The sequence below is a fragment of the Microtus pennsylvanicus genome, chromosome 13 (assembly GCF_037038515.1).
Source record: "Microtus pennsylvanicus isolate mMicPen1 chromosome 13, mMicPen1.hap1, whole genome shotgun sequence".
NCBI classification, from domain to species: Eukaryota; Metazoa; Chordata; class Mammalia; order Rodentia; family Cricetidae; genus Microtus; species Microtus pennsylvanicus.
This window is the reverse complement of record NC_134591.1, coordinates 70,927,492-70,954,171: the sequence shown is the minus strand read 5'-3', so window position 1 is coordinate 70,954,171 and position 26,680 is coordinate 70,927,492. Positions and strand designations below refer to the sequence as shown.

The 26,680-nt window shown below is 52.9% G+C and overlaps 1 protein-coding gene across 1 annotated transcript; it reads right to left on the bottom strand.

Moving 5' to 3' along the window:
* Positions 1-1,308: 1,308 nt before the first annotated feature.
* Aldh4a1 (aldehyde dehydrogenase 4 family member A1) lies at positions 1,309-26,414 on the bottom strand. Its single transcript, XM_075945458.1, has 15 exons — positions 26,065-26,414; positions 17,396-17,489; positions 17,222-17,314; positions 16,211-16,258; positions 15,412-15,567; positions 13,820-13,969; positions 13,667-13,741; positions 12,428-12,615; positions 10,254-10,327; positions 8,527-8,723; positions 8,302-8,349; positions 7,475-7,627; positions 6,821-6,942; positions 5,992-6,110; positions 1,309-3,443 (listed from the first exon to the last, which is right to left on the bottom strand). The coding sequence occupies exons 1-15, from the start codon at positions 26,121-26,123 to the stop codon at positions 3,331-3,333; spliced, it is 1,689 nt and encodes a 562-aa protein (XP_075801573.1). The 5' UTR covers positions 26,124-26,414; the 3' UTR covers positions 1,309-3,330.
* Between the last annotated feature and the right edge of the window lie 266 nt (positions 26,415-26,680).

Here is a 26,680-nt window from a genome sequence, read left to right as displayed (position 1 = left end):
GAGGCCGGTGACACTGGGCTGCTGCAGGACCTAAGGGAATGAAGACAGGACTGGACGCAGGGAGCAGGTGTGCACCCTGCCGTTTCCTCTGCCCCATCCTGCTGAAGCTCCGGGTCAGCGTCCAGGAGGTAGCAGATGGTCCCTCATTTCCTTAGAACACATGCTTGAGCGAGTGCGTGCAGCAGGGGCAGCGGGGACGTCCGGCCACAGTCAAATGGTCCCTGTTCAGACTCAGGGCTGTGGCTGGGGCCCTGGCCACAGCAGGGAAATGAAGGGGCTCTGCGGGTGACCACAGACATGGGGACTGACAGTGACGACCATGCAAAGCCTCAGGAACGCAAAGGCAAATGGGGAGCATGGCCTTGAGAGCCAGCACTGCAAGCCTAAGGGAACCATGATGGCTTTGAGTCCTTGCAGTTAAAAAGGAGACATCATGAAGGTCACATAGTGACAGAGGAGCCCAGAAGCCAGTGACCTCAGTGGTAGAATGCTTGCCTGTCAGGTGCCAGAGTCCAGGGTTCATCTTCAGAACTCTAAAAGCTACTCAGTATGCCCTGGAGTGATCGGCACATTCATAAAAACATAAACGGAGCTATAGATGCCATCCTCCCCTTCTACGAGTCATAGCCAGGGCATCCATGTTGCTACCACCTAGAAGGAAGCTACTGTGGCCAATTAGCTTGAGCCCAGAGCCTTGGACATGGACAGGGACCATCACTGGCTCCTTCCTCCAGCAGGAATCAGTGGTGGCTCCAAGGACTAGTGGAGCAGGTCTCCCCAAGGAGGCACATCACCCCGTGTGGACTCACATCACCAGGTGTGGACGCAGGAGTACAGCAGAGACATATCTAGGCTCATATCCCAGAAATACCACCCTCCTGGTGTGGTGATTTGAAAGAAAATGGTCCCCAAAGGGAGCCGCCCTACTAGGAGGTGTGGCCTTATTAGAGGAATTGTGTCACTGTGGGGTGGGCTTTGAGGTAGCCTATGCTCAAGCTACTCCCAGTGAGACAGACCACTTCCTGTTGCCTGCAAGATGTAGGCCTCTTAGCTCCTTCTCCAGCCCCATGTCTGCCTGCACACCACCATGTCCCACCATGATGATAATGGACTGAACCTCTGGAACTGTAAGCGACCCACCACAACTAAATGTTCTTTTTGTAAGAGTTTCTGTGGTCACGGTGTCTCTTCATGGCAATAGAAACCCTAACTAAGACAGCCAAGAAGTACTCTGTCAGCTCTGCCTCAGTTTCCCCATCTGTAAAATAGGTACTTTTTCGTGGAATTGAGAGTACAGAAACACATGGAGTCCTTGATGTGTGTATTTGCCAAGGTTCTGCAGGGACACAGACTCCATGGGGTGCGGAAAGGGAGGAAGATGGGTATGAGGAGACAGATGGAGGGAGGGTAGGAAGGCCAGGGAAGAACTGTCTCCAGAGAGAAGCTGCTGGCAAATCCCCCACCTGGGCAAGCTCATCCACTGCTGTATTTTAATATTCAACTGGTACAAGGTCCCTTCACACTATGAAAAAAAATCTACTGTGTTTCCTACAGTCAGGCATAGAGACATACAAAACCCAGCCCTAGGGAGGCTGAGGCGTCTGGATTTGAGGTCTATCTGGGTTACACAGCAAGACCATGTCTCAAAACAAACACGCTGGGGCTGGAAAGATGATGGCTCATTGGTTAGAGTGTTCACCACCCTGTCAGACACCTAGAGTTTGGATCTGAGCACCCATACTGCACAGCTCACAAATGCCTGCAACCCCAACTGTTTTAATCCTCCCCTTCTGGCCTCTGTGGACAACCAGTACACACGTGTGTACATACAAACACACAAACACACATAATAAAAAATTCAAAAGCCCACTTATTTAAATCTTACTCTCATCCAAAAGATACTTTCACAGAAACTTTGACAATGGTTGACCGGGTCTCTGGGGACTGTGGCCCAGCAAAATTGACACACAAAATGAACCACCACAGTACATAGTGGTGGTGGTGGAACAATGTGCAAACAGGTGATATATCTGATCACTTGTCTTACGCTGTCCAGAATCCACATGGATTAGCTCACTTGATCCTCTGTGTACAAGGGGAATCGTCGCCATTTAGAGCTGGAGAGATGGAAGGTTGGGGAATTTGCATAATGTTTTGGCGATCACATTGATGGGAGAGAGAAAGCCATGCTCTAAACCCAGAGTTCAGATCAGGCTCCAGAGTCACTACTTCCTCTAGCAGGAACTCCCCAGGCTCAGAGCCCACCCATCCCACCAAGGTCATCAAATGCACCGTATGACCAGACACTGGCAATACACTAGATCTGGAAAGAGAAGCTAGCCAGCCCCTCACTTCCCTCCACAGCCACCACAACTTTGACTTGGTAGCTGGTGTTTTCCTGGGTGGCAATAAGTGTGCTCCACCCTCTCTCCATATAGAACCAGCAGAACTGGGACCACTGCAGCCCAGCCCTGCTCCCTGGGAGACAGCACAGACCCTGAAAGGAAGCCGAGCTCAGAGCAGGCCTGGTACTGGTACCTGTCCCTGAGTGTAGACTGTAGTGACCTGGAGTGGCCCTTGGGGACAGCCACACCAGCTCTATGTGGAGCCCTTGAAGGGGAACGCTCTCAACAACATCATCCAGGACTCAAGTAGGAACTCACCCTAGCCGCCCCTGGGCTGGCTGCTCTGACAAGAGCGTAAAATGGAGGCCCACCTCAAGGTTTCCCAGATGACCACACTCCCAGCAGATGGCCAGGAGGGAAGAGGGCTCAGGGACACCCAGGCGACCTAGAGGAAGGCACGTGGGTCAAAGGCATATGGCTGGGCACAAGTGCCTGCAGGAAGATCTAGCAGACCAAGGGGCGAAGCCAGCTGGCACCCCTGTAGCCTCCTGACTGAGGTCCACTGGATATGTGGAAGAGCCAAGGCCAAGGTCAGGAGTCTGAGTGACGAGAATGCAGGGCGCCAAAGCTATCTCCTTTCCCCAGAGAGTCCCCAGAGTGTCTCTCTGTCCCGAGAGTCTCCGAGCCACCAGGCCTGGGATGAGGGGAGAGAAGCAGACAGGTGGAGAGCCTGCCAGGCACGAGGGTGTTCCGTAGAAGATGAGATTTCTGGGTGAACTGGTTCTTCCTCCCCAGTATAACCCAAAGCCAAAGCCTGGGCACCTGACACCAAATAAGGAGGGGTCAGGATGCAGCCTAAAGGCCAGGACTGGGTCAAGTTCAACTGCAGAGTCCAGGAGGAGCTGGTGGGGATCGTGGGGTCAGTGCAGAGATGTCAGTCATCTGGATGGACAGACGGGTGGACGGCACAGGTGATGAGCAGAGCTCACTGCATGTAAGAGTATCGCCAGTCCCCCAGGGGCTTATGAGTTTCCTTGATGACCTGGGGCGATGTCCAGCGCAGGATGTAGTGGGGGCCTCCCGGTTTGTCATTGGTTCCTGAAAAGGGAAGACACACTGGTTCTTGGCAGGTGGTGGGCACGCGGGCTGGCAGAGTGAATGGGGCAGCACAGGGGTGAATAACGGCTCCATTTACAACGCACCCCGCTGAGAAGCTTAGAGAAGGAGAAACTAAACACATGCACAGTCTCAGAGCTGGCTGAGCACATCAGGGCCGAACGTGCAGGGCCAGAGGCCAAGTGTGCACAGCCAGAGGGCAGCTGAGAGGCTGAGGCTTACAGTACCAAAGAGATAGAACGCCAACCAAAAACAACACTGCCCAGCCAAGTTGCTCTTTAGAAACAGAGAGGTGGACGGTCCAAGACAGGAACTAAAACACAATATTTGAGTGAATCACTTGATCATAAAAGAAGTTGGGAAGAGAGAAAGAAAGAATGAAGTAAGCATTACCTATCAGCAATTACCTTAAATGTAAATGGGTTAATTTCTGCAATTAAAAGTCATAGTGAGTGAATGGATTTTTTAAAAAAAAGGCCCAGCTGGGTGGTGGTGGCGCACGCCTTTAATCCCAGCACTCGGGAGGCAGAGGCAGGCGGATCTCTGTGAGTTCAAGGCCAGCCTGGTCTACAAGAGCTAGTTCCAGGACAGGAACCAAAAGCTGGAGAGAACGCTTTCTGGTCTTCTAGAGGACCAAAGTTTGGCTCCCAGCATCTACACAAAGCAGCTCACAACCCCTAGTAACTTCAGCTCCTGGGGATCTGACACCATTATCTGGATCTCTATGTACCTACATATACACGGCCTGTTACTCATACACATACATAGAATATTTTAGTTATCTTTTTTTAAAAAAAAAGATGCTGGGCCAGGTTTGGTGGCACACACCTTTAATCCAAGCATTTGGGAAGCAGAGGCAGGTGGATCTCTGTGAGTTCAAGACAGTCTGATCTACATAGCACATTCCAGGTCAAAGTTTTTTGAAACAGGGTCTCACTATGCAGTCTTGGCTAGCCTGGAATTCTCTATATAGACCAGGATAGCCTTGAACTCAAGGAGATCCACCTGCCTTTGTCTTCCAAGAGTTGGCATCAAAGGCATGTTCCATCTTACCCAGCCAAAAAAGTTTATTTATTTTTAAGTAAATAAATAAATAAGACCCAATTATATGTGGCTTACAAAAAACTCACTTCGCCCCTGAGGACACAGGAAGAAGATATAAAGGGTTCTAAAGACACAGAAGTAGCTCGCCGCAGATAAATGCTAAACAGCTAAAGCTGGAGGGGGTATAAACGAGAAAACCTGGGACAGAGACGGGCAGCTGTAAATATGTGGGCCACTGAAACACAGAAAGCAAATAGTAATAGACACAAAGGGAGAAGGAGATTCCAATGCAAGGGTAGAAACTAAATACTCTACTTCCAGCAAAGGGAAGATCATCCAGAAAGGAAATCAACAAAGAAATTAATCACACACACGCACGCACACACACACATGCACCACACACACTGCACACACGCATGCATGCACACACCAATACATGCATGCACACGCGCACACACACACACACACACACACACACACGTGCTAAGGATGATGTAGAGTTTCAAAAGGGAAGCCTTACACATAGGAAATTAAGTTAGTACAAGATTATGAAATGGTTTAGAAAAACTCTTTAAAAACTACAACAATCAGCCGGGCAGTGATGCATGCCTTTATTCCCAGCACTCTGCAGGCAGAGGCAGGTGGATTTCTGTGAGTTCAAGGTCAACCTGGTCTACAGAGCTGGTTCCAAGATAGCTAAGACTATACCTGTGTACCATGCCCCCTCAAAAAACGCTACAACAATCCCTCCTGGGTATTTATCCCGAAAAGGAAATTAAAGCAGCATGCTAAAGAGACATCCGTTCAACAGCCTTCACCTCTCTGCTCACAACTGCCAAGGAAAGGGAACAACCAAAGGACCCACTGACACATGGGCAGTTGAAAAAACATGGCACCTACACATCATGGAATGTTATTCAGTCATGAAAAGGGAACTGGGAAACATTATCCTGTATGAAATAAGCCAGGCTCAGAAAGATGAGAATGGCGTGCTCTCGCAAGACCTGACAGAGCTGGCAAAAACAGCAGTTACTAGAAGCTGGGAATTTGGGGAGTTAAAGTCAGGAATAACTCTTGGGGAACTACATTCTGTACCACAGGGTGAATATGGGTAACAATTAAGCCATGTATTTCAAAGACCTAGAAGAAAAGCCTTTGAGTGTTTTTAGTCTCTCTCTCTCTCTCTCTCTCTCTCTCTCTCTCTCTCTCTCTCACACACACACACACACACACACACACACACACACACACATTTGAAGAGACAGACTGCCTTAAATGCTACATCCTGGTTACATGGGTAGAAACATTTACAGCCCTCCCCCATTCCTCAGCTTCCTCCCCTGTACAATAGAAGAATGGCCTCCTAGCTTTGGAAGCCCCTGAAATGATTGTGTTTGAACATTCATGCACCGCACAGTGGGCTGCTCTGTTCCTAATCACAGCCTTCCTATGGCCTCTGACCAGGACCTGCCTCTCACTCACTCACCAGAGGCCCGGGCACCCCCGAAGGGCTGCTGGCCCACCACGGACCCAGTAGACTTGTCATTGATGTAGAAGTTGCCAGCGGCATTCCTCAGCATCCTCGTGGCCTCCTGGACAATTGCCCTAAGAGACAGGGCAGTGATCAGAGGGGCCGCCAGCCTCAGGTCTAGCCTCCCAGCTAAGAAAGCAGCCATGGTAGGAACAGGACACTTGCCAGCTACTAGATTGGGCCCTGGGCAAGTTAGTCTCCCAGGCTCAGCTCCTCCCCTGGGGCCAATGGGAGGCCTGGGTGGAGAGCACAGGGGATCGGGCTATAGCTGTGGGGACAATGGGAATGGGAGTCCCAGTCTAACCTGGCCATTCATAGAAACTTAGCTAACAGCCACACCCCATGCTTCCTCTTGGGCTCCAGTCCCACTACTGCTCTCTCAGAGGCAGACACAGTTGCTAGCAGGGCCAAGGAGGAAGGAAAATGCAGAGTCAGGGTTAGGGTGGCAGGTCCCAGATTAGATCTGCCTCTGCTGTGGCAAGTCTCCACAGCACGGGGCAGGGCAGTCACCTAGCTCAGTGAGGTCCCAATAGGCCAATCATGAGCTCCCAGGTCTGTATCTAGAGATTCAGACAGTGGTCACGAGGGGGGGAGGGGGCTCCCGCTATCTGTTTCTAACAAGTCAGCCTGCTGTGCGCCCTGTGTGGGGCCGCCTGCCAATCGGTCTAAACGTGCAGAGGGAAAGCAGAGGGGTTAGCAGGAACTGCGTCCAGGAGGTGGGGATGGAGTTGAGCTGGCGGAGACAGCACACTAGCTAGCACTGCTCTCCGGCCAAGGCGCTTACTTATCCTGGGCGAACACTGCCCCCGTGAGGCCATAGCTGGTGGTGCTGTCGACCAGCTGCAGCGTCTCTCTGTACTTCTCATTGGGGTACACATACACTGTGAGCACAGGACCAAAGATCTCCTGGGAGAGGAGAGAAGGGTTAGTCGCCTGATGTCCCCTTCTGGCCATTCTCTCCACCCTCCCAGGCTTCAGACCACACAACAGTCCTGAGCACGGGCAGAGCCGGGCAGATTCCTCCAGGTTCCCTCTGGTCTCTGCATGTCTGGCATTTGGCCAAAGACCCAGAACTTTTCAGCCTCCTTGCCATGCCCTCACCTGGACAGTAAAGCGGGGGTTTTCCCTGGTCCTGCACCACCACCCCATCTCAGGCATCCGCCACAGCCAGATAGTGAGCCAGTGAGCCCAAGCTGCCATCATCCCACAGTGGCTGTGGTAGCTGTGGCAACGGAGTGGCAGGCCACAGCCAGAACCGACAGTGACAAGGACAGAGTCTTGGATAGGGCTGAGCTCCGGAGCGCAAGACCCAGGTCTGTTCCCTCCAGCTGTGAGCCACTCCTGGCAGGCCACCCCTCCTCATACCTCCTCATCCATGAAACCAGACAGCATTAGAACCCAGCAGGACGCCCTGACAAGGACAGCCCATTGCAATCACCTCCTTCATGATGGGCTCCTGTGGGTCCTTGCTCTCAATGATGCACGGCTCCACATAGTAACCCACCGACTCGTTGCACTGGCCTCCCGCCAGGACACTGAGGCTGGGGGAGGAGCGTGCATGCTCCAGCCACTTCTTGATGCGGGCGAAGGCCTAGGGCAGGTGAGCAGGAGGGTGTCAAAGACAGCTGTCCCTCACACTCGCCCCCAAACACCTCTATCTAAAGGGCCTATGTGTATCTGTAGTATGCGTCTGTGTCTGATTGTATGTGTAGTGTGTATGTGTGTGTGATTATGTAGTGTGTGTGTGGTGTGTATATAAGTGCATGTGTGTGTTGTGTATGTATATGGTGTGTGTATGTGAGTATGCATGCTATGCATGTGGGATCCGTGTGCATGTATATAAGAGTGTTACATAGTGTGTACGCAAGCTCCTGTGTGGTAAAGCCACAGGTATCCTTACATATAAACACACTCTGAGAAAAACATACAGAAAGGTGCATATATAGCTGCATGTTTACATTTAAGCACATGATATGTGCATGTGGCTAGAGATGTGTTTTCATGGTCATACACTATGGTTTCAGAGCTGTGATCTCAAGTGCGCGTATGTGGGCCTGTCTCTGTGTGTATACATGAGTGTGTGCACACATATGTGCTCTAGGGGCTTGCTGAGCCTGGCTCAAGGGTGTGTAGGCAAGAGCTATTTCTGGCCAAGGGTGATCCTGTCCTCTTCAAGGCGGGGGGGACGGGACATGCCTGTTTAGAAGCCACACTGACCAGCCTGCCCCTCTCTGTCCTATATCTGTGCCCAGCACCCCTCCCTACCTTGGCATCAATCACTGCGGAGAAGAAGGTCCCAAAGTCCTCTGCAGGCTGGGGACAAGGGAAGGAGCCATGAGACCCTGCAGGCCAGAGACAAAGGGAGTCCCTTCCCCACAGCCCACCCCACATGCACAGAGCCCCAAGGAAGGCACCCTGCCTCAAAGAGCCAGAGAGAGCTGCAGCCAATCCCATCAGCCACCTGCTGGGTGCAGCAGAGGGACCACTCACATCTCCCACTTTGATCCTGCTGTGCTCCTCCAGCAGCCGCCCTTTGATCTGTGGCCACAGAGACTGGGGAACGTAGAGGCGCGAGCAGGCTGAGCACTTCTGACCACCGTATTCGAAGGCCGAGCGCACTGTCCCGCTCACCACGCTGTCCACATCGGCCGAGCTGTGCACGAAATGGAAATTCTTCCCGCCACACTCTACAGGGCACAGGGTGTGGACGTGAATGGAGGGTGCCGGCTGCAGCCCAAGCCGCCACCCACAGCAACCCACAGCCCTGCATTCAGACAGTGAGAGAGAGCAATTAGAACAGAGAGGAGGAAGGGGGGCCACAAGCCAGGCCTGCCCCACTCCCCAGAAAGGGAACAGGAAGAGCAGAGAGCATCGGCACCCGCTCCCCATCACAGATGAGAAAACCAAATGGTCAACATGAGGCAGAAGCATAGCAAGCCAAGCTACCAAGAGCCCACCCAGGCTTTCCTGAAACCCCCCAGGGAAGCCCACCTATTCCCTTAGAGAAGACCTTCAGACTGTCACAGCCCTGTCCAGCCTCAGTTTACCTGCTCAGTAACAACTGATAATAGCAGGCAAAGGCACATACCCCCTGCCAGGTGCTGGAGGAAGCACCCTGAGCTGTCTCCCAGTGTCTCAAGGACTACCCCCATTGTCGCCCCCCCCATCTCAAAGATGAGTAAACTGAGGCAAAGCAACGAAGTCATTGGCTCCACGTTGGGCCAAGGCCCTGAGAGGAAAGGGCCACCCACACCCTCCCCTGCAGGGTCCCCCATTCATCTCACAAATGAAAGGACCAAGGACATGAGGGCTAGGAAAACTTTTTTTTTCTGTGTTGCTTTGGAGCCAGTCCTGGAACTAATTCTTACAGACCAGGCTGGCCTCGAACTCACAGAGATCTGCCTGCCTCTGTCTCCCGAGTGCTGGAATTAAAGGCTGCGCCACAACCATCCAGCCTAGGGCTGGGAAACTCAAATGCTACAGCCTACCCAGACTCACTGTCAGAGGTCAGCCAGCTCAGGAAGGGCCTTCCCACGGGCCCACCTCACACTAGCGGTTAGAGGGTTAAACCGCTAGCCCCAGCTTCTGCTGTCGAGTGTGCCCCAGACAGAACTTCCCATGTTCTACAAACCTCTTCATCCACAGGGGCTTTGCAAAACGGGGTTCTGTGGCCCGGGGAGTCTGGGAAACATTGCATAGCCAGTCACGCTTTCCAAGTCTATAAATGGAGTACTCAAGGCCCTGCAAAGCCCTGTGGAAGAGGACTCACTGACTTTGCTTCACACAACATGTGTCAAGCTTTTGTGACCAAGGAATGGTTTCTCAGGAGTTATCACTGTCAACGAGAGGTGGCCCTGCTGTCCTCTCAGGCAATTTCCTCCTCCTGTCCCCCTCCACAGAGATACACACATGCACAGACCAGGCTCCTGCCTCCCCTGCTCAGACCCATGCCACCCGCCACAGCATCCCCCACCCCCCACCACATATGTGTGCTAACAGCTAACAGGAACACAGCCCTCAGTTCCATACACAGGCATGTTTAAATGCTCCGGAGCCACATGTGGCTCCGGAGGGGGTCGCTGCAGAGGCAGATAGAGAACTCTTCAATATGGGTTCCCAGCAACCCGAGAGAATCCTGGCCATTCCGCTCTATCTCCTGCTCTCTCGTAAAGGCCCAGGAAGAGGGTCCCTGAAAGCGTGTGAGGGACGGGGCTTACCTCCGGCCAGGCGTGGGAAGGTACGGAAACGGTCCAGATTCTGGGCCACCTGCCTCCACAGATGTTTGAAGGTGCTAGAACCAAAAAGTAGGGTATCAGTGTCAAGACGTCCCACTAGAAGAGGCTAAAAGGCCTTGGGAGGAGAGCCAGCCGTGTGGAGGGGGTCATCGTAGTACCAGGATGTAACTAAGTGGGTGGTGGCAGCTGGGATGGGGGTTAGGGAGCAAGGTGGCACAAAGAAGGCCCAGATGCAAAAGCAGAAAGTGCTGGTTAGCTCTTTCTGACACAGGGCTATGTGATCTTGGGTTCATGATGTAGTATCCCTGAGCCTTCAATTCTGCACCTCGTCTAGAACAAGAACGGTCCATGTGCATAGACTGTAGCGTGAGTTGAAACTTCTGGGCACGCGGGGCCCACTGCAGTGCCTGAGAAGGAATACACAGACCTGTGGCTATGAGGGGCATCCTGGCCCAGCGCCTGGCCTGACCAACCAACCCAACAACTCAGGCTGTGTGCCCCCAGAGACTCCGCCTCCTCCCCAGGCTTCACTGTGACCAACCTCAACACCACAAAACAATAAAAATGCTAATCACCCAGCCACGGTAGCTAACGGTAATTTACAGCTTTCCTACCTTCGGCCTAGCAGCTTGCCAGAGCGTGGCAAACAGGGGCCAGGCCCACTCCGCCTGCTAACAGGCAGAGACCCGAGCACTGGCAGAGAAGGCCTCTGGGGAAAAGGCCTCCTCAGCAACCTTCAAGCTGCCACCCACACCAGTGATCCAGGCAGGGAAGGTGCAAAGAAGCCACTGTAGGTGCCCCACAGCAAGAGTTAGCTGCAGATGCAAAACGGGACACCAGGCTGTCCCTGTCACCTCTACCCAGATGCCCAGAAGGCTCCTCGGTCAATGATACACAGAACTCCACTTCCCCCAAGCCTGTATGTCTGACAGGGTCTATCCTGGTCTACAATGTCCTCTCTGCCAAGGCCAGAAGGTCTTGGACCCACACCCCAGCCCTGCAGACTGCCAGCGGCTTGCCACGCTGCTCTGCCCTAGGTTCTAACATCTCTGCCTGGTCCATGGCCATTATTCCAATCCCTGGAGCCCACAACCTCTGGAGCAGCCCCAGCCAGTTCCTAGGATGGGGTACAGTTGCAACGGCCAGGAGGGCCAGCAATGGGCAGACCCAAGATATACAGACCCAGGGCCTAAAGTGGGACTGGGGGAACCTACAAAGTGTTGTCCACCTCTAGCTAATGGCACCATGACACACACAGGCCCAGGGGGACCAGAGCACACACAATATGGATTTCTAAAATAAAACAGTCCCAATTAGACATGGCTGGGCCATCGCTATTGGAAATCCAAGAAAATAAAGCCAGTCACTCCCCAGGTTCAATAGGTAGCCCCAGCCTGAGACAGAACTGTGCTTACAGCTTCCCTACCACCTTCCGTGTCTCCTGTCACATTCAGCATGCAGGCCAGACACTTCTGTAGATTCCAAAGGCTCCTAGGAGCCTCTGGGCTAAACCTGAGAGGTGGGGCCCAGGGAGGCAGGGCTGGGGCAGATAGTCCAGTCTTCCCCCAAACTCCACCCTCCAGGCCCAAGGGACATGGCTTAGCCTGCAGGCCCCCTTGGTGTCCTTCCCCTTTCTATCACCCTGTCCGCACCTCCTCACCTATGCCTGGCAAATCCTTCACCCTTTTCCAAGAAGCAAGGCCAATATTTCCTGTCTTCAGCCCGCCCACTCATGCCCTCTATGGTAAAGGCTGCCCTCAGCCTCACAGCACTCTCCTTTCCTATCCTTTCAAACACTCAGCAAGACAGGGACCACCGCCAGGAGGTGGAGGCGCACGCCTTTAATCATAGCACTTGAGAGGCAGAGGCAGGCGAATCTCAGTGAGTTCGAGGCCAGCCTGGTCTACAAAACTAGTTCCACGACAGCCAGAGAAAGCCTGTCATGAAAAAAACAAAACCAAAACCTGAAAAAAAAAAAAAAAACTAGGGGCCCACTGTTCTTTGACTGATAAAAAAACAAAACAAAACTAGATTGAGAGAGGATGGTCACAGAGAGAAAGTAGGTATTACCAATGTGTGACCTCTGGGTTCACAGCCCCAGATAGCAGCACTATTTTCCTATACCTGTGCCCGACCCCATCCCCGTATGGACTTACGGCACACTGCCTGTGAAGTTGATGCCACAGAGGTGCTCTGAGCTGGTGATCGTGTCCCCAAACGTTGGCCCATCCGCTGGCACAAACTGGATGATGTTGGGGGGCAAGCCGGCCTCCCGGAGGACGCGGTAGACGGCATAGCTAGCCAGCATGGCAGTGTCACTGGGCTTCCACAGGACCACGTTGCCCTGCCGGAAAGGTGTGAACGTGGCTCACAAGGTAGTGGGATGCCAACCACACCAACCATGTACCCCACTGCACCTCACCTGATAGCACGGACACCCCTACCTGAAACCACGATACCCCATGTCCCCCCACCTAAGCCCACCAGGTGATATCTATCTGCACTGTCTCCAGAGGATCCTGCATGGAGGCCCTAGGCTTCGCCTCTGACTCGAGCCTGGGTTCCCTTCCTCTGCAAGCCTGGGCGAAGTCCTGCCCTCACTGCAGGCGAGGGCTGTTCTTGGTGTCCTGGGCCACTCCTGGGTGTGGCTGAGCAAGTACAGATGTTTTGCACGTGTGTTGGGTCGGAGCACGTGCAGCATTCATCATAGGCACCAGAGGGGCCCATCCGAGGATGCAAGAGGCTGTCCCTGTGCCTGGACATAAGACACACATCGGGTACAATGCCCTGCCTGGGGTCCAGGCTGCTGGGTCAACACCAGCCCTCCTCCTGCCCAGTCTATGGAGGATTGGCCTGTATTCCCCATATCAGACTGGGAACTCCCACAGGTACAAACACCTTTCCTCAACAAATTCCTATCTGTTCCACTGCTTACTAGTCTCAACAAGGAGGTCGCTACTGTATGTCTCTAGTGTCACCTGGCACAGAGCATAGGGGCGACCACTTCTCTCATTGCTTTTTTAGTTAAATGACATCATCAGCCCAGTGCCAATGGCTGTCACATACCATCGCCATCAGCCGTCGCTGGACGTCGTGGCTCGCTCTCGCCTGGACCTCCCTGGTGTCTAGATCTCCCTCCATCTCTGACCCTCCATCTCTGAAACCCAATGATATGCACCCCACCAAACACACATAACTGCTCCTGTTCAACAGAGGTGAACACTGTGCCTCAGCCTGGGGTCTCCCCCAAACAAACAAGGCTATGCTGGAACCCAGAGCTTATCCGCAGCCCTTGCTGCTACCATCTGCGTTTCTCCCATGCCTGAAGGCAGGGTCTGTGTTGGTTTGAGATCTGGGGCATGACTAACTAACTACCCTTGTCCCCGGCTCCTCACCATTAAGGCGGGTGCACCCGCCAGGTTGCCTCCAATTGCGGTGAAGTTGAAGGGGGAGATAGCTGCCACGAAGCCCTGAGGACAGAGGGTGAGGGTGAGGCACAGCCCGAGGCTCCCAGCAGCCCCTGTGGCCCACTATCTGCCCTGTGGTACCTCCAGACCCCGGTACACCACATGGTTGGTGCTGGGCGGCACGCTGATGGGCTGCTCCCCCTCCAGCTCCACGGCGAACTTGGCGTTGAATCGAAAGAAGTCGATGAGCTCAGCTGCAGCGTCGATCTCCGCTTGGATCACGGTTTTTCCCTGGTAGGAGGGCACCCTATGTTCAAGGACAGCAGACAGGCCAGAGCCAGCCCCCCAAAGGGAACAAAAACCTTCAGTGGACTGACCAGGCCTGGCCCCAGGACTGAGGAGGGAAACGATCTGGTTCTCAAGCATCCAAACCTCCTCTATCAGACAGACTAATTCACGCTGGACCAGAAAAATACCCACTGACCATCGTGGAGAGCTACACGGCTCATAATTCTTGGCATACTGTCGGAGGGTGCTGCCTAGGAGGCTAAGACTTACCTTCAGAGTGCTACCTAGGATCCCTTGAGTCTCAATCCAAATAAAAAGAGACCCTAGTGTGACAGCCCACACGTCTATGTCCGTCCTCCGGACAATTTCACTCACATCATAAGCTCAACACTGAAAAGGCAGGGAGCTGTTATCCTGCTTCTATGCAGCAGAGGGCGCTCTCACCATGGAGACAGGTGAGCCGGTGGAACTCCATGGGCTGCCTGGGGCGGTTCTGTTAGGGGAACTCTTGGAGTAGGCCAAACCGTACCCTTCTCCCTAGCCCCTTCCTAGCAGTATTTGGCTCAGTTGAAAAGCCCATTTCTCAGATTCCATTTCTCAGGAGACATCCTTGACAACTTAAAGATGAAGATCAAGCAAGACACTTCTCGCAGGGACAATAAATATATACGCTTAGCATCCGGCAGCTACCTGAGCTGTGATTGTAAGTGACGAGGGACAGAACACTCCTGAACGGAACAGAATGGCCCTTCTAGGCCTGGAACACCAGGAAGCGCCAGAGGACAGGATGGGGCCAGACCACATGGTCAGGGTCCCTTCTAGGCAGGAGAAACTGGGCAGAACTAGAGGAGGCCTGGGTTTCCCACAGACTCCTGCTGAGTTCAGACTCCATCACAGGCAGAACAGCCTGGCAAGGAAGGGCACAGTGACTAAGGAACCAGACAGAGGATGCGTGCAGGGGCCTCGGCTATGGGATGAGAACCTGGGAGAGAGATCCAGGTGGTCCCTGAGTCAGGAACAACTTCGTGGATGTTTAAAAGCTACCTCTGATGGCTGCAGGGAGACCAGAGGCAGGGTCCGACCTGCAGCTCATGAGCCTCGTGAGTCCCTGGATGGCTCCGCATACAGCCTGACACATTTGTAGATGGCAGTGCCATACAGTGATGTTGGAAGGCTAGCAGGGCAACTGATGATCCTGAATGACAAAGGCTTGGCCCAGAGTAGGGGGAGAGGAACAAAGGGGAGGTCATGGGCCATGACAGGACACATGGGCTCAGCACAATCTGCCTAGCATGGTAACCTATGTTACACCCCCGACTCCAAGGAAAGATTCTGGGAATGTCTCCAAGCCTCCAACAGCTCCTGGCACACGGAGGAGGCTTTTCAGCTGATGTCTAGTGACAGGAATGGAGTAAGCCAGCCTCACAGGGCCTGTCAATCCTCACCTGTCCCACCATGGTCTTGGCGAGAACCTCAGCCCTTCGTGGCCCGCTCAGCATATCTGCCGCCTTCAGGAAGATCTGGGCCCGGTCTGCCACGGGCTTCAGGTCCCACTCTTTCCTGGCGGCCAAGGCAGCTTCAATGGCTTTGTTGAGCAAGGCCTGGAGAGAGAGGAGAGAGACGTAAAGGACTGCAGGAAGGGTCCCAGGGCATACAGGAGGGACCGGAAGGACACTAGCTACCAGCAGAAAGCCCCCAGTCCTGTCCACACCGCTAGAGGCGACCTGTCCTGCTGTCATTCTGAGGCCTTTCAGCTGCTACAAAAGAAAGCCCCTGCCCCACTTCCGCCCACGGTCTAACTAAGGGGGTACTGCATCCTTGGGATCCGAGAGGTTCCAGCCTTGCTGTTAAAAATCACGGCTTGACACACTAGTAGCTGCAGGTGACCCAGACCCCACCGACCCTCATGACCACGTGGTACCAGCCATCAGCCCCTCCCATGGGCCCCCTCTCTCACTCTCTGCCTGGTTTCCATCTATGTCCCTAACTGCTCTGGTGCAAACTTACAGGATCTACCTCTTCCCTCCGCAACAGCCCTCCCCAGATCTCCCTGAAGCAGAGGGCCATTACAGGGAATGTTCAGTGCTGCCCCCACTCTGACCAACACAGCTAGAACTTGGCTTAAGTTAACCTGTATGTGACTGGTGCGGTTGCAGGCTCAACCCAAAGACTCCCAGGGCCAGGGAGAGAGGTAGGGGGGTGCACCCAAAATGGGCAGGGCAGTCATGGTCACCAGGGACTCACCTTGTCCGCATAACAGAACTTGGCCACTTTGTGTCCATGGTTAAAGGGCTGGAAGAAAGAGCAGGGAGCATCATGGTTCATAAGTAAGGCTAAGACCACAGACGTCTCTGCCTTTTGTGGGAAGCATAACCTCCATGTTCAGTTACACATGCCTGGATCCCAGCTCATTCACCTATGGCTCTAGGCCATGGCAGCTCCCTCCTCCTCCCCATTTCTTCATGCCTAGAAGCTGCACACCAGCCTCTGTTAAAAGTCCTTCCAACAGGCCTGGGAGACAGCTTGGCGGGTAAAAGCGCTTGCTACTCGGGCTTAGTGATCTGGTGATCTGATTCCGTTCCCAGTACCCGCCTAAGGGCGAAAGGAGAGAACCAACCCCACAAAGCTGTCCTCTGATGTCCGCAGGTACCCTGTGCTCAGTCACAGAGCTATGGGAACACACAGGGAGAGGTAAGGTAGTTCTGTCAAACTGGATCCAGCACACGGTGCTCTTGGAGTTCTAGCTAAATAGACTCATTGGTAAAAAGGCCAGCCCCAAGGGGGCTGAAGAGATGGCTTAGAGGTTAGGAGCACTGGCTGCTCTTCCAGAAGACCTGGGTTCAATTCCCAGCACCTACATAGCAGCTCACAACTGTCTGTAACTCAAGTTCCAGGGGATCTGACACCCTCACATAGACATACAAAACACCAACGAACATAAAATAAAATTATAAAAATTAAAAAATTAAAAAAAAAAAAGTCGAGCCCTTCACCCCTCCCCACCGCAACCGAAGGCTCTGTGAGTTTCCCGGTTCACTGTGGTTCACTGTGGTTCACCCTGGTTTCTACAGGGCTGAACCCAGTTCTCTGTCCCTAGCTTACAACTGACCCATAGAAGAAACCGCCAGGGACAGACACACTCTTCCCAGGATCCTTCTGTGGACATGACTCACGAGTGGGCTGGGTATGGTACCTTTTGTTCTAAAGTTTTAGACATCCTAGGAATTCAAATTCTGGGAGGTGACAAGGACTTACCGACAACTGGTACTGCACATCAGAAGTCCACACCTCCTCGTCCCCGACAACACAGGGGATGGCTTCCGTCTGGCCTTTCAGGTTCTTCAGAGCCTGGTGAGAGGCACAGAGATGTGGATGGGAACTCTCTTTGTTCCATGTCCCACACACCCTGGGGACACCCCACCCTGTTACCTTCTGCAGTGCATCCCGCTCGGGGCTGCCCTGAGTGAACGCTAAGATGGGCTCATTGGCCACCTTCAGAGAGGAGGTGTGCTTCCAACGCAGCCTGGAAACAAAGCATGGAGAAAAAAAAAACCAGGTAAGTCAGCAGCCGCCATGCCAGTCCCTCTGTTTCCACGGGTGGTCCTGGGCTGACCCACGTGGCTGAAATCCAAGCAAATCCAGAGTCTGGGGAGACAGCCGGCTTTGGTTCGAGTCTAATACTTAGAAGTCATAACTCTACCACTGTGTGTCTTCCGTCACATGACTTGTCTGCTCTGAGTGTTTCGAAAGCGACTGAATGAGAACCCACATGGTTACTTGAAGTCAATTCTGTATAAGTTGGAGGCCACTGTCCCTTCTTTTCTAAAAATCACCCCACAGAATCAGGGTTTCTCTGACACGGAACAGGCAAGCCTGTGAGAGCTGAGTCTCTCGGTATGAGCCAGGGAGATGCCCTCGGCAGAGAGCCACCATTCAGGTGAGCAAGAGCATCAGATGCAGACCATGAACTTGGATGATGGGCCCGAGTGCTGGGCACAGCAACCCTGGTCTGGGGAACCAGCATCAGGTTCCCACAACCTAGCTGATCATTGGCCTCCACCTTCTTCCTTGTATGGGGGTGCAAAGGAGGGAAGATGGAGGGGATTAGAACCAACACTCGGGGTCCATCATTCCGGAGCTAAAGGCCCAGCTCTTCCACTTCGCAGACATGAGATGTCCCCTCAGCCGTCAGCTTCTTGTGTAAATGAGGACAGCTCAGAGGACACCTTAATGCTGGCAACATTCACAGAGCACAAGGCCCCAGGCCAGGCCTCACCAGCTGCTCAAACAGCTGCCCCTGACAGAACAAATCATCCAGGCATTTTTATAAGGAAAGTTTATGAGGAATGTTCAGGAGGAAGTTCCACCCCCAGCGCCCTCCCTCTTCCATTTCTCTCCAAACCCTGCTGCATCTCAGACAGCCTGTAACTGGCTGGGTAATCGGGAGTGCCCTGGGTTGGTGCTGCTGGGAAACGAGAGGGATGCTAGAGTTGGGAGAAAAGCCACCCCTCTGAAAACTGTGGGTGCGCAGTGGCCTGGACCGTGCTTAGACAAAATGGGAGCTGTCTGGGCTTCATCTATCTGGGTTAGAGCGATGCTGTTGGCTGGGCCTCCATTAGCACAACCATGCTCAGCAGGACAGAGTGGCCAGGCTGAGGGAGTGGGGTCATGTGTTTCATTTATCATGGGAAGGAATGTGAGGGCCCAGAGGTCACCTGGAGGGAGAAAACAAACCCATGGGGTGGGTGTGGCCCTAGGCCACATTCCAGAAGGAAGGAAGAGCAGAAAGGAGGGATAAATACAGGCAAGGAGAGGCCTATAGGGTTGAAGCTGAGGAAGAGAGACATTCACTGGCAAGATCTTGAAGAGGAGGGAGGGTAAGCATCTAGCTGGAGGCAGGGAGAACGTCCATGCTCCCCACAGTAACAACCACAGGCCAAGTGACCCTCCTTCCTCCCACCCTTGTCTGGCCAAGAAAGCATAGGTAAGATAAGACAGCTGCAGCCCCCAAGGCTACCCAATCCTGCCTCCCATGAGCCTCTTGTTCCAGTATAGGACAGTGAGGCTCGGCTTCTAGGGTTACTATGGAGACCGGAAAGCTAAAAGAAGGCAAAGTTGAGAAATCCACTGTGTCTCCTCCTGCAGTCCCGGGAACAGGGAGAGCAGAGGCAGGCATCTCTAGGGACTGACTGTGGAATGGTAAAAACCTCGCCCGTGCTTCCTTAGCTGGACATGGACTGAGTCCAGCAGGGCTCCAGGCCTCACCCTACCACCCACCAGGTTGGACACTGCCGTTTCTGGAAACAGATAAACCAAAGCCAACACCCCTGTCCATCAAGATCCCTCTTGGTCAGCAACATTCCTCACCACCTCAGCAGAGGAACCAGAATCAAGCTCACCTCCTGCTGTGTGTGAACAGGCCAGCCGTCCCTCACCCGCCGGCTCTGGACAGACTTATTCAGGCCCAGGAGTTTCCAAAGGCCCCCCAAACCAGGACCGCATTCGGGTAGGAAAAAGTCAGCGTGTACCCCACCCACACCAGGCCTCTCCTCCCAGCCACCCCCAAACGTGATGCCCGAAACAGAAACCCCACAAAGCTCCCTCCACCTTTCCTGGGGCAGCAGCCCACTGTGACCTCAGGCTCACAGGGACTTTCTCTGGTCCTGGAAAGTCTCCAGGCCCGGGAGAGACTAGTTCAAAGATCAAGTTGAACCTGAGTCAAGCGGTGTCAAAAATAACAGGTGTCTCTTCCAACAGGCAATCTTCCCCCCTTAGGCTTGTGGTCCGTCCCTGTTTGACAGGCACCCCTCCACAAGCTCAGATGAAGATGGAGCTGGATCAGTCCACAAGACTCAGGGCCACTATGACAAAGGTTCTCAGCCTTCCTAATGTCACAACCTTGTAATACAGTTCCTCATGTTGTGGTGACCCCCAACCATAAAAACACTTTCATTGCTGCTTTGTAACTGCAATGTTGCTACTGTTACGAATCATAATGTAATTTTTTTTTTTGGAGATAGAGGTTTGTCAAAGGGGGTTTCAACCCACAGGTTGAGAACCACTGCTCTAGGAGGACTCCCCAGGACCTTCTAGGCAGGATGGTTTCATTCATTCATTCATTTGTTCATTCATGCATGCAGCCAGCACACCTACCCACGGCATAAACACAGAGTTAATCCACCCACCCAGCTGTTTATTCTCCGCACACTTCCAGGACTCAAAGGTGCCTGGTTCTGGATGCAGACTTGGCCCCGCTCTCAATTCTCTGTCTGTGGAGAGGAAGTGCAGGGTAGGGGTTGTACTCAACTTGGATTTCCCTAGCAATCTGGGAAAACACAGCCCATGCTCCCCTTCGCCCAAGAAGCAGGAGATGTCAGGATTTCCAGGAAGAGCCTGGGCCAGCAAACTCAGCACTCTTTAGGGGAGGAGATGGGGAGGTAGAGGGCACAGGCTCTACCCCGTCCAAGGGTCAAAGTGCCACCAGCTCGATTCAGAGATGATTCATCAGTCGCATCCCCTCCTCCACCTCCAGGCTGCTCGTGCCAAAACCAAAACTACGTGACCCCGTCACATCAGCACTGGGGACGTGCTCTGAGAAACACACACCTAAGCAACTTAGTCATTGTGGACGCACCATAGGTCATCAATTCAGAAACCTCACAGATGGAAGCCACTCTAGAGGGGGCCTTTGGCAACCGGGCGATGCTGAATGCAGGACATGCACTATGGCGCCCTGTTTTGCAGACAGCAAGCTTATTGTATTTTATTTTGAGACAGGGTCTCACTATGTAGCCCAGACTAGCTCCAAACTCGCTATGTAAAAGATCTTGAAGCCAGGCGGTGGTAGCACACAGCTTTAGTCCCAGCATTCAAGAGGCAGAGGCAGGAGGATCTCTGAGTTTGAGGCCACCATGATCTACAGGAGCTAGTTCCAGGACAGGCACCAAAGCTACAGAGAAACCTATCTCAAAAAAAAAAAAAAAAAAAAAAAAAAAAGACCTTGAACCTCCTAAAGACAGGCTGGGATTACAGGAGTGATTCTCCGTACTGGGTTTATGCAGCATTGGGGATGGAGCACAGAGCTTCATACATGTTAGGCTCCTTGGGCTCCGCCATGAACCCCCAGCCCTCCGTGAGAATTATATGGGACCACTACCGGATGAGGGAGTGAGGTCCATGATGGTCTTCACAGCACAGTGAGGACTATATTTTATTTCTTTCCAGCGTGTCACAGCCCACAAGTGACGATCAGAAAACGACTTGTAAGAGTCGGTTGTCTCCTTAGACCAGGTGGGTCCAGAGAACCAAATGCAGGGTATCAATCAGGCTTGGCAGCAAGTGCCATTACCCACTATGCCAGATGCGGCCCCACGACCCGGCGCTTAACATGAAAACTGGATCAGGGGAGACTCAACCTAAAACCTCTCTTTCTAAAATGAAGATTCTGGATCCTCAGGGGTCCTCAGGTTCGTTCCCCACCACCACATCCCTTGCAGGACCCCCAGCTGCCCTACCTTTTCCCCAGACCCCCCCCCATGCTTGGATGCCCCTCACAGGTGAACCCCCCCAGTCTGAAGGGGGTTCCTTTCCCATTATCTCCAAGCCAAGAAGGGGTTCCCGACGGAGCCTGAGCATCTTGCTCTTGAGAAAGCGTCCGGCTCCTCGGAGCAGCCTGTGCCCATTCCAGCACATAATAAACACCGCCAGAGAAAACACTTGGAAAGTACCAGACCCCTGGATCTGAACTTGGCCCGTACTCTCCTGCCAGCTAAATACCCCACCAAGAAGAAAGCAAAAGGAGCTGTCTTGCTTCCTTTGGCCTCCTGTTTTCCAGCTGTAATCTGGGGCCTGATAAGGCAAATCCCCTTATCAGGCAATTAGGTGTAATCAGGGTAGCAGCGGAGGCTTCTGGGGAGGGGAAAGTACAGGGCTCAGGGAGGGCAGGTTATGTGAGCACTTTATCATCTCCTGAGCTCTTAGGGCACTGCTGCGCACTGAGACGAGTGAGGTGCAGACACCGTCCTCACGTCGTTTCTGTTGCTACGATAAAACACTCTGACGAAAAGCAGCTTAGGGGGAAAAGGGTTTATGCTGGCTCACAATCCAGGTCTGCCTCTGTGGGGAAGTCAGAGGCAGGTGCTTGAGACGTTAACAGTCACAGTCAAGAGCAGAGGGAACACATATATGCTCTGTGTCACATGCTCAGCTCAGGAGCCTAGGGAATTGGGCCGCCCACACCGGGATGGCTCTTTCCACAATTAACTTAATTCAAACATTCCCCACCCAGGCCAAACCAAGGTAGCCGATCTCTCACTAAGACTCTTCCCAGGTGTTCTCAGGTTGTGTCAAATTGACAAAGCTAACCCAGGTACCATCTCACTTATCCACCCTCCCAAGGCAGCAGGCTGCACTGCGGCCTCTTTTTATGGAGGAGTAAACCGGATTACTCCTTTGCAGCTCATGGTCACAGCTCATCTATAATGGAACATACTTACGGCTCTTTTTGTCCTAGAACTTGCTCTGTAGACTAGACTGGCCTTGAACTCAGAGATCTACCTGCCTCAGTCTCCCGAGAGCTGGATTAAAGGCACGTGCCACCAAGCCCAGCTTAATTTATGGCTCTTCTTACTTAAGAGATAATCTCTGGTCAAAGAACAGCTCAGTGACCCAGCCTGGGTGACAGGACAGGTCCATCCCCTGACCACACACATTATATCAGAACCACTCACTTCCCATCTAGAGAAGGAGACCTCCTTGGTTAGACAGTCACTAGCACAGCCACTACTGGGTAGACCAGGCTGGCCTTGACCTCACAAAGATCCGCCTGCCTCTGCTTCAAGTGCTGGGATCAAGTGTTGCCCTGTTATCCTTCGTATTTCTGTCAAGGCTGACCACCCAAGGTAGCCCACTGTGGTTGAGAGATAGGTCAAACTACTGAGCATCCATGAACTCAATTAACCCCCAAGACAAACCCAGTGATGAAGTTAACTATAATCCCAGTTTCCCAGTTACTCCGAGGCTGGGGCAGGAGGATTGCCAAGTTCAAAGCCAGCCTGTGCAACTTAGTAAGATTCTGCCTCAAAATAACGGTTAAAGAAATTGGCTGGACATTCAGCCCTGTGGGAAAGTACTTGTGTTATATGCACAAGGTTCCTGTACTGCACGGGAGAGGGGGGGGGGAATAAAATCTCCACAGAAAAGACAGCCCTGTGAGTCAGCTCCTGCTATTGTTCCCATGACAACAGAGAAGCCACGCCTCCTGCCCAGGGCCACAGAGCTGCTTAGCAGGGACCAGGCTGCACTCTGCTCCGGGCCATTCTGACAGCAATAGCGCAACACCACTGTGTGCCAGGCACACACTGTTGCCAGGTGCCAGTGCCATCCGACCAGAACAACATCAGAAGCATGGCGAGGACCTCAGCCACCATCTAGTCCTCTGCATCTGTGGATGTGCACATGTGTGCACAGTGTATTGCTGAGGATGGGACTCGGGTCCTAGGCAAGCACTCAACACAGGGCTGCATTCGCAGCCCTTACAGAAAAACTCAACAAACCAAAAGCCCAGGGTTCCGTCCTCAGCACTGTATAACCCCAGCATGGTGGTGCACCCTCGCAGTCCCAGCGCCTCAGATGTGAAAGCCTTCTGAAGGATCAGAAGTTCAATGCCACCCTCAGCTATAGAGTAACATCAAGGCCAGCCTGGGCTACTGGAGCGACTCGAAGAAAAGAAAGAAAAGGAAAAAAAAAAAGACAAACGAAAGCCACTGTCACCACACCATCCTCCAAGGCCACATGGTGAGGTGATGAAATGTCTGCTAGCAAGGAAGGACTCACTGGCAAGCTCATTCATTTACTCGGTGTTTGCCCAGGGATTAATTAACAGGTGTCAGTCCCAGCTCCATGTCCTGGGGACATCCAGTAGGAGATGACAGGCCTATGAAAGAGAAGGTAAGTTATGTGGCTTTTACCCACAATGTGTAGGACCACCAGTGTTTCGGATTTCATCATCTCTTCAGATTTTAAAATATTTTCATTCTCATAACCCTGGGAATGGAACCAGAGATCGGATGCGAGTCCACAATCCATTAAGAATACAAAAGGACAAAAAACAAAACAAAGAAAAACCAGAAAAAGAGAAGACTGGGTGCAATGGTGCACATCTTTTTTAGGAGACAGAGGCAGGCGGATCTCTGCGAGCTTAAAACCAGCCTGATCTGCAGAGTGAGTCCAGGACAGCCAGGGCTGTTACACAGAGAAATTCTGTCTTAAAAAACAAAAAACAAACAAACAAACAAGAATGAGGAACCAAACAACTACAGCTGTCCTAGGACTGTGCCTCTCAACCGGCGACAACAAAAAGACATCTGAAGATTGTCATGACTGAAGAAGCCACTGGCACGAGAGGCACAGATCGGAAGTGCGGCTAAGCATTTGCAGGGCAGAGCAGCCCCCAAGTACCTGCCCCAAAGGTGGGTGAATGAATGAATGAACGAACGAACGAACTAACGAACGCTGCTGTTGTTAAGAAACCTATCTGGGCATCCTGCCAGGCCAGCCATGCTGTACAAAAAGCAGGCAGCCAGAGCCCAGAGAACTGGTTGCAAAATCCTCTTCCCACCAGCGAGCGGTTCAGGAGGCGGCACACTGAAGAGCGGAGATCTGGATCAAGATCAAACTACAACTCCAGTTACATCTGCCCGAACAGGCAGAAAAAGTTCCCCAGTTGCAAACGGGGACTAAGCAAGTTCCTAGGCTGGGTGTTGGAATCCTTCGACCTTGTTAGCTTGCTAAATGATACTGCTCTTCGGAACTGTTTTACAATGTGGACTGCCTTCTACAGCCCATCAGGGGGTCTTTGTGTCTATCTGCCTTTCTCACCACTAAGCAGTAGGTGGTCTCAGTCCAGAAGGTGAAGAACTGGAGTCTCAATCTGAAAGAGAACCACATACACTCCAATCCCATCTCCTCTTCCTGACAGCTCCCCACCAGAACATACAGAAGAGTTGGAACTGGCCCATGACATCCCATGGCAGGGGGGGGGGGGCAGGGAAAGGCTCACTAATTAACTCAGAAAGATCACAACTCAGTGGAGGAAGACACAATGGGTCGCAGGCCACAGAGCCAGCAAACAGCAACTAAAGTGGGGGTGTAGGTGCTGTGTAATTCTAAAAGGCAGACAGAATGGATGGAATCACACCCACACCCAGCTGGCTGTGAGTCCCACTGGACCAGGATCTTGGTGAGGGTGCTAAGGTTCCCGCTGAAAAGCAGTGTGCAATTGGATCTGAAGAGCAGCACTTGTCCTGGAGATTGTCCGGTTCTTCATTATTGTAATGACTGTATCTACATCTTATGAGAAATCTGAACAAAAGCGGCAGTTTAGACAGGTGTAGTAGCCCTGGCCTTGAACCCTGCCTCTGCCTTCCAAGTGCTAACCAAACACTTCTTTTCCCCCCTGAGACAGGGTTTCTCTGTGTAGTCCTGGTTGTCCTGGAACTCGCTTTGTAGACCACGCAGGCGTTGAACTCACAGGGATTCACCTGCCTAGGTCTCCACAGAGCTGGGATTAAAGGTGTGTGCAACCACCGCCTGGCAATAATTTATCTTAATGAATTTATTTAAACCTCAAGCCGTAAACCATTCAGAACCCAGCATCACACCTTATAAAAGTCATTATGGCACCCACTGAAAAACAAAAGCCCAATATTGAACTGCAAAGGGAGTGGAGTAGAGAAGTCCCCGGGATTATCAGGAGGCTCCAGAACGTGAATTGAGGAATGTCCTAAGGCTGGGAGAGTCAACAAATTTGGAATATTACTCGTTCGGAGGAAGAGGAGTGAAGAAACGGGACGTGCGACACTGCCCGGGCACCGCAGGAGTCAGCGCTGGCGGGTAGGGGGACTTGGCCAAGCAAAGGGGACCATCTAAGGAGACCCAGGAAGATGCCGTGTCTCCATGGGAGAGTGACTCTGCAAGACGCGACCCTCCAGCTTAGGTGAGTCTTGGGGACTTGGGAGAGGGCGACTGCAGCTCAGAGCACCCGCAGGGAGGGAGTCGCCCGCCGTTCTCAGGGCTCTGGTAGCAAAGGGTTCACTCACCCTGCGCTCCTCCAGACGTGGGAAAGCATGGCTCGGCTCAACACTGGAACGGAGAGCATCGAGCGGAGTCTGAAGGTCCCGTGCGTCTGTGGGAAGCTCCGAGTCCTCCCTGCGAGGTTGGACTAGTCAAACCTGGAGCGCACCACCTCTGCGGGAGGAGCAGTATCATCCGGTCCACCTGCCTTGGGGTCCCTCTGCGCCGATACCCCCTCCTGTCAATAAACAGCAGCCTTAATTAGCATCACAAATGTCACTGTGAACCGCGGGGTAAGAGAACCTGGCAGAAATGCGCTAAAATAGATGATCTTTCTCCTCTCCTCCTCTCCTTATGGTATGACCCAAGGCAAGAGGGCGTGAGCCTCATTGACCAATCACAGTCACACATGGAGGCCTCCGGGCCAATCAACGGGACTCCCAAGTTGCCCACTTCTTAGGTCGGGTCGGAGAGTTGCAGTAGCTAATGCCAGATCCTGATTGGCGTAAGTGCTCAGTAGTAGATGGGGTAGAGGGACCAGGTCCACGCGACAGGTGCAGCAGGGGTCCCAGAACCTTGGCTGCTAGAAGGCTGGCCACCTGCGGATCATCATTCTGCACGAGCCCTCGGGGTCACACTAAG

Excerpts from the sequence above, each read along its gene's own strand:
- Aldh4a1 (XM_075945458.1), bottom strand. The coding sequence starts at position 26,123 with ATGCTCTCCGTTCCAGTGTTGAGCCGAGCCATGCTTTCCCACGTCTGG. Across the intron at positions 8,350-8,526 it reads GCAGGATCAAAGTGGGAGAT|CCTGCAGAGGACTTTGGGAC; the intron begins GTGAGTGGTCCC and ends CCTTGTCCCCAG. Across the intron at positions 6,943-7,474 it reads AGGAGCCCATCATGAAGGAG|GAGATCTTTGGTCCTGTGCT; the intron begins GTGATTGCAATG and ends CTCCTCTCCCAG.